The following is an 11,513-nucleotide window of genomic DNA, read 5'->3' on the forward strand; positions in this document are numbered from 1 at the left end:
CTGCTATCTGAAAGAATGTGGGGTTGGTCCCAGGGGCTGTTGGGGATGTGCATCCGCTTGATTGGGACGTTTCTGGAACAGGGCTGCATGTGGAGAGTTGCAGTGTTGGGGAGTGCAGCAGCCACTATGGGCTTCAGCCTCCGGCTCCACCAGTGGTCACTGGTCCAGCCACCAGAGCAGCTCACCTCCCTGAGTTTTATGTCTCTGTAAAATGGGGGGATGCCAACCCTATACCTGGGGCTCCTCTGGGAGAAGGGAGCTGATACGTGGAGTGCAGAGCCTGGGGTGAGGCTCACAGCGGCTCTCAACCCTTGCTGCTCTCACGAGGACACCCTGGGGAGGGTCAGTAGGCTCGGGGTGGGGAGGAGGAGGTGTGGGCCACCCTCAGGGTGCTCTGGGCTCCTCCTTGTGCTGGTCTGCCAGGTGGTGAGGAGCTGGCTCGCGGCTCTTCTGCGTCTGGCTGATGCTGTGCTGAGCCTGCAGGTGCTGGAGGCACACAGAGGCAGGAGCGGGGCTCCCTCCCTGGCCTGGTGTGCTCCCCATCCAGTGGTAGTCAGAGAGTACAGGTGGTGGCCAGAGGCTGAAGCTGGCCAGCAGAGTGGTTGGAGGACACAGCTTGCGCTTTATTCCATTTTGGATTAAGAACTGGAAGACTTCTGCCCTCTCCCTCCCTCTCCCTCTCTCTCTCACACGTGCGCGCACACACACACACCTGGACTTCCCTTCTGGGTCTCAGTCCCTCTGGCCTCTCAGGTCAGTAAGCAGACAGGCCACAGTCAGCAAGGTGTGAAGCCTGTTAGTGCGGCCCAAGCCTTACCTCCTTGGTCATTACCCGTGTCCCACCATCCCTATAGGCATGAGTTTCAGACTCCCAGCTATGGGCATCCATAACACCCTTGATGCTGTGGCCACTCCTGCCTCATCCTGGCCAGAGTGGGTCCTCCTTACTCAGTTAGGGTCAGAGTTTTCCTATCAGGCATTATGTGTAGGGCTGTGTCTGGAGGTCACTGAGGGCATGGTAGGGAGTATCCTGGCTGCAGATCAGCCCTCAGGTGATTTGTAGTTGTTCCCTCTGCCTGACTCCCCCTGAGTGTCCACCTCAACATCGCTCCATATCCCCCACCTGTTTTTCCTGCTTGACTTTTGGTCTGCTTTCCTAGAGTTCTGATTTTAGTAAACTTTCCACAACACATTAGCCCTGTGTCTGCTCATCACACTCCTGCTCATCCCTCAAAACCCAAATCTGGGTTTCAGATGCCATCTTCCTTGGCCTTCGTAGGGATGGCTTCTCCCTCATCTCTCCCCACACTGAGCCCTGACCCTGTGCCTTGGTCCAGTTGCCCAACTGAGGCTCCCTGAAGTCCAGCTGAGATCTTGGGGCCTCTGTCTCTGCCCCTCTTTCTGTGCAGGGGAGCTGTGCATAGATGCCTGGGAGTTGCTTAAAGCGCTCTCAGGTCCTGGTTTGGTGGATCTGGAGCAGGGCCCAGGAGTCTGAGTCTCAGGCTCCCCTGGAGGAGCCAGAGGCAGAGGCAAAAGCAGGAAAACCGTCCTGGGTGCTGCTCTGTGGGTGTACTGGCAGCAGGAGTGGGGCCAGGGGCTCAGAGTGTGCCAGCGAGGAAGGGGCTCTGCCCAGATGGGTGCCCTGCTGTTGTTTCCAGCCCTTCCCAGAGGGCACCTGGTCCCTTCAACGGCGAGAGGGCTGGCTCAGTTCGGCTCGTCCACCCCAGTGCAGTCCAGCCTCTCTTGGGTCACCTGCCTAGGTGGGTGAGGCTGGATGGCCCACCTCCTTCGCATGTTTATTCTCTAGGCTCTGGGACCCTGTCCGGGAGGGCTCTACCAGACATGGGCTTCCCTCTGTCCACGTTGCTGGACTCCACTAGGAGGCGCCTGAGACCAAGCCCGGAGCTCACACCTGGTGGGAAGGGCTGGGAGAGGTCCGCAGGCAGGGTCTCCAGGGCCTGGAGTGGTTTGTGGCATCTGGAGGTGAAGGTGCTGCCCAAAAGAGCAGGGGTGGGGCTGGGCTGGGGCCCCAGCAGCCCCTGCCCCTGCCTCTCTGTTCTGCTGCCCAGAGAGAGCAGGTGCCCAGCTGAACATGTGGGGCAGGTGGCAGGGCTTGCAGAGATGGGAGAACAGCAGGGTGGGACACCAGCCAGAGGCCGTGTCTCCATCTTGACGGCCCGTCTGGAAGGGCCACTTGCCAGGCCATCTGCTGGTTGGTGGGGTGGCCTGTCTAGGCTGGTCAGGTGGAGAGTCGCTTCTGGGCAAGTGTGGTACCCCTTGGCCTGGCCTGGCTAGGTCTCCTCCAGGCCACTGTTGCTGTGTGAGGGACTGCAGCTCTTGGTGTCCCTTGGGCTCCTGGGACCATCAGCTGTGGTCAGGGACTCCCTTGGCTTCCTTCTCCCTCGGGATGGCTTCTTGGAGACTGTAGGAGGTAGACCAAGTCAGCAGAGGTGTAGCAGTGCCTTAGATGGCTTGTGTGTCCTCCCCCAAGGTGACAGTGACTCTCACTAGGGGTATTGAGTTCGGCCTCTGTGAAGCCAGCTGGTCCCCCTGTTCTGAACAGCCTTGGACTTCCAGACCTGGAAGTTCTGGTAGGAGGGGCTATGACCTTGAGCCTCCCTTGCTGTCCTGTGGAGGACATGCTGGATAACCAGGAGCACATGGGTGAGGCTCTCTGTGTCCTGAGATGCTGGCCAAGTCTCTCTATGGGTCACCCCTTGTGCTGGGGCTGAGGCCAGAGGAGGGACTGGGCATGGCTCTGATGCAGGACACACTCGAGAGACCTGGCCCTGTGCACCAGCCCTGTGACCTCGGGCAACTAGCCTGTCTTCTCTGAGCTTCAGCTTCCCTACCGTGAAAGCCGTGTGACCCAGAAGCAGTACCCACTCCCTGCCTTTCCCATGGACACAGGATGTGAGTGTTCTGTCCTGGTTGGGCTGTTGGTGCCCTGCCCTGCAGAGTGGGTGCCACACATGTGGAACGCATGGCACCTGGCAGCTGTCATGGGAGCTGTGGACTGTGCCCATGTGGACTGAGCCCCCTGCCCACCATCTCTCCCTTGGCCCGGCTGGGAGGGCAAGGGAGCTGGAGAGTGGGAGGTGACACCCTGGGACCTTGGCAGTTGGCACCTCAGCTGGGGCAGTTTTCACCCGTACACAGCAACAGAGCAGGAAGGCCTGGAAATAAGGCAGGTGTGCTGGCCTCGGCTCGAGCAAACACCGGCCCGGTCGACCTCCAGGCAACAATGGCGCATTGTGGTGGCCGCAGCCCAGCCTGCCGAGTCGCAGGCACTGCTTGGACAAACCTCAGGCTGCATAGTATCAGCTCAGTTGCTCGGACGCTCTGCATGTGCTCAGATCAGGAAGTGGGAGGCCACCCTGGTACTCTGGACCCAGGGCTGAGGCCCCCCTGGCCTTCCCGGGAGGAGCGGCCCACAGGCCCCACCCTGGGCAAATAGTGGGCAGCCCCCGACTCTCCAGCGGGCGCCAACACCCGTGCCCAGCGGGATGTGTCTGTCACTGCTGCCTGTTCCAAGGTGGACAAGTGTGTCCAGGGACACCTGGATTCCTGGGGGCTGCCTGGGGGCCAGGATGCCCATTCTTCTGGTGGTGAGGCTCTCCCCAGCTCTCTGCTCAGGCCTTCCACCCGTGTCCCACTGAGACCCCACAGAGCTCTAGTGCCAGCCGCCTCGCAGGTGAGGAAACAGACTTGGATGCACAGTGAGGAGGCAGTGTCGTCAGGCTCACCGAGGTCGGCCCTGGGTCCCTCCTCTTAGGGGCCTGTGCCTAGAGGCCCGGGACTCGTTTCTGGCTCCTAGGGATGCCACCTCTGAGCTCCAGGAGGAGCAACAGGGGAGATGACCCAGATGCAGTACACCCCCTGCCCTTCCTCCTGCCCCTGGCGTGGTACCTTGGCCCTCCAGGTCCGAGGCCCGCTTCCTCTTCTGCTGCAGACGCTGCAGGCACTGCCCAGCACTGGCCTTGGAGCTCAGGCCCTGGGTGGAAGGGGACACTCAGCAAGGGACACCCCACTCCAGCCTGGCAGTGCTGCTGCCGGGGCCCGCCCAGGCGTGTGACCAGGGACCCACCTCATTGTCTGAGGTGTCTGGCTCGTCCCGTTCGTCTGATTCTGGCCTCTGTGTGGTGGCCTTGCTGGGCTCTGAAGGACATAGGGTGCCAGTCAGCCAGGCTGGTGGCTCTGGGCGCCTCCTCAGCCTGTCTGACGAGGACAGGAAGAGAGCCCTGCAGTGAGCACTGGAGGGGCCAGGCTACCTGCCCCAGGCACCTCCTGGTCAGAGACAGCTGGAGGTCTGCCTGCGCCAGGACCTGCCAGCGGTGGTGCCCTCCCAGCTCGGCCTCTGCTGGCTTGGGGTTTGAACACCCTTCCTGCTGACCGGCTGACGTGCCTGCCCAGGCTCAGCTCCTGTCTGGCTGCCCTAGACGGGTGCTGCCCGTGAGGCCCATGCGCTGACACTGAGCCTCCCCGCATGGGGGCATCGTGTCCCCCTGGACTTTCACGGCCCTGGGCGCTCACTGTACCTGGGGCTTCGTCGGTATCAGGCCTCTGTGGGTGGGGTGCTGGCTGTGTCCTTCCTGTGGCCTCACCTCCTGTCCTGCCAGGAGAGGGCAGGCTGGGGTGGGGCCCTGGGGGAGGGTGTGCAGGGTCCTGGGGAGGCAGGTAAATGGCTTCAGTGTTTGGGGGCTTCCCTGCCCGCACTCAGCCCTGGACACAGCCCGCGGGACACCTGGGCTGTGGCTGGAGGCTAGCCCTTCTTTTTTCAGAATTAGAGAGGCAGCCAGGCTGCTCCTGGGCACTGCCTTGGCATGTGGTGGAAAGAGGGCAGCCTAAGCAGTGTGGGTGCTTCAGCAGGGAACGTGGGGACAAGGACAGGGGCTGAGCCTTGGCCAGTGTTGGGCCCCTTACCATGGGAGTAGGGGACTCTTTGGGCTCTGGTGCTCTGGTCTCCTTGGTGCCATTGCTGAGTGCCTGGGGGCTGCAAATCAGGGGTCCAGACAGGGTGGGTGGCTCTGGACTGGGAGTGTGGGCAACTGCAGGGCTGAATGGCCCAGGTTGACCAGTAGACTTGGGGGCATCTCGGTCCCGACCCCGGTCCGAGAGGTCCAGGGGCTTGTCTGGGGCATAGTCCTGAGTGGCTGTGACCTCCTTGCTCTGAGGGCTGACTGGGCCTGTGGGCTCCACTTGCCACCCGCCAGGCAGGTCTGCTGGGGCCAGAGCTGCTCCGGGCACCTCACTCTCAGGGATCTCAGAGTCCAAGCCAACTGGCGGGGAAGGAGGTGTCTCCTCTGGTGTGGCCGGGCCCCGCAGCCTGGCGCTGGCCGCCCGCTGTGCCCGCAGCTGCCGAGCCAGGAGTAGGTGCAGTGCGCCCTCCAGCCTTGGGTCCTGCATGCCCACCAGAGTGCCAGGCAGGCCCAGCAGGCTCACAGGCTCTTCCCAGGCCTCTGCCTCCCTGGCTTTCAGGCCCTGGGGCTGGGGGCTGCTATGGGGGGTCCGCAGGGGCAGGGGCAAGTGGCGGTTCAGAAGGCAGAGGCGGTCAGCCTGAAGGGAGCGCTGCAGGGACTCGTAGGTCAAGGCAGAGGACTGGGAGGCCCGCTGGAAGCTGTGGGGGGAGAGGCCCAGTGACTACGACCGTCGGTCAGCAGTGACTGGCTGAGTGAGCCCCAACAGGGCCCCCTGTCAGAAAACGGAGGAGGCTTGGTGAGTAAACTGAGGCCCAGGGGTGAGGTAGGTTGCCCAGGGCAACAGGCACTGACCAGGCCCCAGCCCTGTCTCTGGAGGCTGAGCCATGGAGAGGGTGTGGACCTGGCCAGAGGCGGCTGGGGCCTGCACACTGAGGCTCCCCTCTGTCCTGGCAGGAGTCTACCAGCGCCCTTGCCTGGAGGCCCTGGCGCTCCTGTCCGCCCTCCAGGACGCTGCTCACTCTTTGATAGTGCGAGCCCTTCTGCAGTGCTGCCCACCTCCAGCTCCTGTGCCCCCTGGAGAGGTACCTCATGGCAGCTTTGCTCCAGGATGGATGCCCAGAGGAGCCGGAGAAGGACAGGGCTCTTGGAGGGATAATGAGGGCACTTCCTGGGCTGCTGCTCACTGCATAGGGTAGGTCCAGAATTTGGGAAAGGGAGCCATTCCTGGTGCTGGGGATGCCTCACCTGTCAGGAGGGAGGCTGTGCCTGTACGTTGGACTGGGTGGGTTGCTCCCGGCGGACAGCAGTGGGGGTGTTCCGTTGGCAGCGGCGCGCTCGGCTGGGCAGGTCTGGGACCCAGGGCGCACCACAGCAACCGTTGCGTGCAGCTGGTTGGCGATGCGCTGGGGGCTCTGCATAGGGAGGAGGCGTCCATCGGGCCACATCACTGGGGCCCTGGCCTTGCCCTGTGTGAGTTTGGATCCTGCCCCACCTCGCCTCCTCCCACACCCAGTGAAGCCCAGGGCCCTGCTGGCACTAGGGACGGGCATGCTCGGTGTGAGGCTGACACCCGGTTCCCGGTGCAGAGCAGACCTGTGGCTACCAGCCTCCTGCTGGGGCTGACCCACTTACCATGTCTGGGGCCCGCAGCTCGGACAGGTTGGCCCCAGGGGAGATTCTGGCTACTGGAGATGTCCTGTAGCCCACCAACTTTTCTGTGGGAGGAGAAGCAGTGGCTCAGAGCTCGGGAGATGCCCAGGGGATGGTGGCTCAGCCCTGGGCTGAGGGCTGCCCCGTCCATGGGGCCCACCTCCCAGCTCTCCCCAGCCCCACAGCACCTTCTCCCCGTGGACCCAGCTGGTCCTCAGCCTCCTCATGGCCTCCAGGAGGCTTCTCAGTGACAGCCTTCCAGCCACTCGGGGAGGGGAACAGCAGGGGTGACGGGGGGTCCGAGGTGTCCTCCTTGGCAAGGGGCATGGGCCTGTCTCTGGAGCAGAGGCAGAGACAGAGTGGTGAGGTGGGCAGAGCCCAGAGAGGGCAAGAAGCACCAGGGCTCCCTGCTGGTGCCAGTCACTTCAGGGGACACCCAGGTGACCCTGGAAGTGCAGCCCTCCCCTCAGGGTCTGATGTGTGGGGAGCTGGGGCCTGGGCCTGGCACCCTCTCCCACTCACTGCAGGCCCCGAAGCCGCTTCACCTCCTCCTTCAGCATCTTGTTCTCCTCCTTCAGCCCGCTCACCTCCTTGGCTGCAAGAGGCAGTGATTAGCAAGCAGCTGGGGGGCAGTCAAGGGCAGCCCCCTTCTGTGTCTTGCTTCCAGTCAGTCCCCCACTTGGCCCCCGACCCGCCAAACAGCAGGTGCACAGAAGCGTGCCGCATGGGCAGATGGTGTGATGGTACTGAGGGAGCCGTGCCAGGCTTGGGGTTTGGAAAAGGGACAAGATGGCCCTCCGCCTGTGTCTGGGGCTCCCTCCAAGAGAAGGGGGCTGCCCGTCAGTAGGACCAGTGGAACCTTCTGGGTCACCAGGAGAAGGCTGAGGCCCTGGGAGGCCCCTCAGCTCACAGTGGGGTGCTCGCCTCTGTTCACCTGCCGGCTGGCTGCCTTTCCCCTTTCCCCACCACCCGTGTCCGTGGCCTGGCAGAGGGGACTTGGGCCCTGCGGGGCAGCAGGCTCACTGAGGACACAGATGCGCTGCAAGCTCTGTAGGTGCGAGCTCTCGAATTCCAGCTGCTTCTTCCTAGCCAGCTCCTGGGTGACCACGCAGCGGTCGCACAGGCCAGCCCGCAGCCTGTGGGTGGGGACAAGAGGCCGCACTGAGAGGGGACTAGGCCTCTTGCTGCCCACCTCCTGGACCAGCCCCTGCCTCGTCAACTCCCAGGCCTGTTTCCACCCGTGGGCTATGTCCCATGTCCAGTTGAGTCTAGGAAGGAATCTTGCCGTTCACGTAAGGCTCCGAGAAGCCCTGTGGTGGGGCACCTGGCCTGTGGGCGGTCAGGCCCCCACCCAGTGCCCCGCGGGCCCCGCCCACCTGTTCTCCAGCACCCGCAGGTTCTCCTTCAGCGCCTTCTGCTGCTCCCTGAGCTGGTGGTTCTTGGTGAAAAGCTCCTCCACCCGCTGTGCATCCCTGCAGAATAGCGGTGGGTGGGCTGCTGCTCTGCTCAGGCCTGGTGTGGCCCTAGAGAGGGTCCTGCTCCCAGCCTCTCTGCAGGGGCCTGCCCTTCAAGTGGGCCCTGCAAGGCGAGGTCTAGCCCTGCTGTCATGTCCCCTGCCAACCTCTGGCTGGTCCACCTGCTACCTGCTCAGCTATGGCCCATGTAGACCAAAGCCCAGTTAGAGACGGCCATGGAGAGCCAGGCCTGTGTGCCAGCCTGTGTGCCACCCGCGAGAAAAGGCTGTGGCCTTGCGATGAGTGCTATCTAAGATCCCCGGGGCCCTGGGGAGAGAGCCTTGCCCAGCTGCCTCAGGGTCCGTCCCTGGTCCAGTCCTGGCTCCACCACCTACGTGCCCTGTGACCTTGGTCAAGTGGCTTCCCCACCCCCATGCTGAGCCTGTTTCCCTTCCACTGAGGAGGGTGGCAGTGCTGGCGCCCTGGGCTCGGGTCCTGCAGCAGGTGGCTGCCTTACCCTCTGCCCAGCGGGCTGACTCACCGGCAGCGCTCCGCATTCAGCTCCAGAAGCTTGCTCTGCAGTCCTGGCCGGGCGGGCAGAGATGGGAGCAGGTCAGGCGCAGCCCTGCTGCCCCCTTGCAGAGGAGGGGTCTGGGCAGAGTGTGGAGTTGGTGCTTCCTGTCCTGATTGTCAGGCGGGCCCTCTCCTGAACCCTGCCCCCCTGCCTGGAGCAGCTCTTGGAGCAGTGCCCTGTCTGCACCCACTGCTGGGACACGGGGGCTGCCTGAGGCCTGTTCTGGGCCCAGCTTCTCCTCTGCCCCTGGGGACTGTGGCTCTGGTGTCCATCTGGAGATTAGAGGGACCCCAGTGCTGGAAGTGGCTGGCTACCTGGCAGAGACAGAGAGGCCAAGAGGGGCTATGTTTTTTTTGGGGGGCTATTAATGTGAAATTAGCAGGCTTTTGGGGAAGACCAAACCTCCTCACTACATCTCTGTGATCCAGTGTGGGTCCAGCCAGCCTGGGGCTGGGGATGGCCTGGGGGTCTTGCCTAGGCAGCCCCACTTCTCTCAGGTGCTCAGAAAGCAACCAGCCCCTTTGGCCTATGGTGGCTGTGAGCGCTTTATGAGAGGGAGTCTCAGGGAGTGGCTGACCTGGAACTGTGGTGGGGTGGGAAGAGGGGCTGCAGCCTGACCGGCGGAGGGATTGGATAGAAGCATGGGGTATGGGGCATGCCCTGGAGGGAAAGAGCTTCAGCTCAGTGTCCTGAGCAGGTCCTGGAGCCACATGCTCTGTCCCTGGAAGTGGAGGACCCTCTGGGAGAACATGGCATGGACACACACAAGACTGGGCGCAGCAGGAGGCGTGAGGTGTTGGTTGTGACCCCTGATTGTGTGCCTCTCCTGGGGCCACATTCTGAGGACACCCTGTGTGACTCTGGCCCAGGTTGCTTTGCAGCTAAGACTCCACTTCTTGGGCCAGAGAGACGGGATCCCCAGATTTGTTCACAATTGGAGGTGGTGCCTGGGAACTCCCCGGACTCCACTGCCCCCCAGGACCATTTGCCCAGATGAGGGCAGTGGGGCCCGTCCGTGCCCAAACACTTACCCAGGACCTCCTTCTCATGAACGTCCTTCAGCCTGTTCAGCGACTCTGTGAAGCTCTCCATGGCTCCCAAGCCCTGGTCACTGTGTGCCGGGCATGTGGGGGTGACCGTGGCTGTTAGCGCCCTCTGTCTCCAGTCTGCAGAGGAGGGGGTGGGGAGAGGGGCTGCTGGAGGAAGGGCCTGTGTGTTGCACAGCCAGTGTCTTTACACCTGCAGCACCTACGGGGTGCCAGGGGACCCTGACCCCACGTCAGGTGAAGAGTGTGCAGCTGGAGGCCAGAGGGCTCCCACCCTAGGGGCACCAGTCCCCCTGAGCGGCCCTGTACTCCCAACAGTGTCCAGTCACCAGGCCTGGCATGGTCTCTATTCGTAAGCCCTGCCTAGAGCAGAGAGGCCACACTAACCAGCTGGGCCAGCCCACCCTGTCCTGCTGTCCACCAGGCCCCTAACGCTTTTTCTCACCCCCAATGCCACAGCCTGACAGGGCAGGCAGCCTACATGCAGATGCACACACGACAAGTGACAGACATCTGTAGACACACACGACACACACGGATATGCTGTGTACATGTACAGATGGATGTGCACACGCACAGTCATATAGATACACACGTGCATGCGCACACATGTCAACATGCAGACACACATGACTGTACGTGTAATATGGGCTCACAGTGCCCATGCACACAGACACAGCAGCCCTCATGCTGAGAGCCCTCTGCAGAGGGGCCTCTGACCACTGGCTCCCTCCCTGGGGTCTGCCTCCCTCCTTCACAGGTCCCAGGAGAACTTAGTCTGGCCGTGGGCCCTCTGGTCCTACAGCTTGAGGCCAGGTCAAGGGATGTGGGGTTCTCACTGGCTGGGCCCACAGTCCTGGGGTCTCAGCACACTTATCCTCAGGCCCTTCTGGACTTTCCAAGTCCCCAGAGGCCTGAATAGCTCACTGGTGCAGGAGGAGTGAGCTTAGGGGCTTGGCCACCACCCCTGCCCAGAGATTTCTCCCAGGCCTGGGAGGCTGGGTCACAGGTTGGGGGGCTGGGCCAGGCCTGGCCTGCAGTGTCCTTGGGAGCTTAGTATGCTGGGTGATTGCTGCACACAGAGCCCTTCTGGGGACTGCTGGGGGCCTGTCCTGAGGCTGCCACCGCTGAGCGGCTGCAGAGACCTCTGTGCAGGGTGGGTCTGGTCACAGTCCTTGGTGGGGCCCTGTGCTGTGTGGGTTGGGGGTGTCTCAGGTCCCAGCACTTCTCCTGAGTGGTGCCTTGGCCCCTGGTTTGACACAACCCCCTGTAGCTGGGGCGGAGCCAGGCGGCCACCATGGGGCTGGGGCTGCTTGCGGCCAATTGTTTGGAGAAGGGGACCAGGCCTTGAGCATTGGCTCCCTCTCCAAGCCTCACCAGGAGCAGCATAGGGCCTGTCCTAGACACTGAGCCGAGCCCTGCCTCCAAACTGGGGAGGCGTTGCCTCCTGGTCTTTGGTCCCCTCCTGGAACTGGGGTCTCCTGGCTTGTCAGCCCTGGAGTCTCCCTGGTCTGTCTGCAGTAACCGTGGGCTTTGCCTTCTGTATAGACCCAGAGTCTCACCACCTTGCCATCTCTGCCATGGCCGCTCATGCCCAGGCCTCCCCTGGTGCAGAGGCCTTTGGCCTCCCTGGCTCCCTGCTGCCCATCTGCAGGACACAAGGTCCCTTCGCCATGGGGCTACAGGGCATTCATGTCTGCAAATCTCCATTCTTTGCTCAACCTGCAGGTGGGCCTGTGATACCTGCTGTGCCAAGGCCTCGCCATGGCAAGTGAGCCACAGAGGACAGAGGACAGTCTTGCCTGCACCTCAAAGACTTCCTGAAGACACCTTCACACTTGTTCAAAGCAGCAAGGAGCGCGAGAGCCTG

At 62.8% G+C, this 11,513-nt stretch overlaps 1 protein-coding gene across 1 annotated transcript; it reads right to left on the reverse strand.

Moving 5' to 3' along the window:
• Positions 1-2,291: 2,291 nt before the first annotated feature.
• Rbbp8nl (RBBP8 N-terminal like) lies at positions 2,292-9,689 on the reverse strand. The gene is made up of 13 exons (XM_027954178.2): positions 9,629-9,689; positions 8,565-8,607; positions 7,946-8,041; positions 7,593-7,705; positions 7,092-7,164; positions 6,758-6,906; positions 6,552-6,634; positions 6,165-6,331; positions 4,924-5,617; positions 4,539-4,665; positions 4,088-4,158; positions 3,910-3,994; positions 2,292-2,422 (listed from the first exon to the last, which is right to left on the reverse strand). Exons 1-13 carry the CDS (start codon positions 9,687-9,689, stop codon positions 2,292-2,294), a joined length of 1,893 nt encoding a protein of 630 aa, XP_027809979.2.
• Between the last annotated feature and the right edge of the window lie 1,824 nt (positions 9,690-11,513).

Source organism: Marmota flaviventris, chromosome 2, assembly GCF_047511675.1.
Source record: "Marmota flaviventris isolate mMarFla1 chromosome 2, mMarFla1.hap1, whole genome shotgun sequence".
NCBI classification, from domain to species: Eukaryota; Metazoa; Chordata; class Mammalia; order Rodentia; family Sciuridae; genus Marmota; species Marmota flaviventris.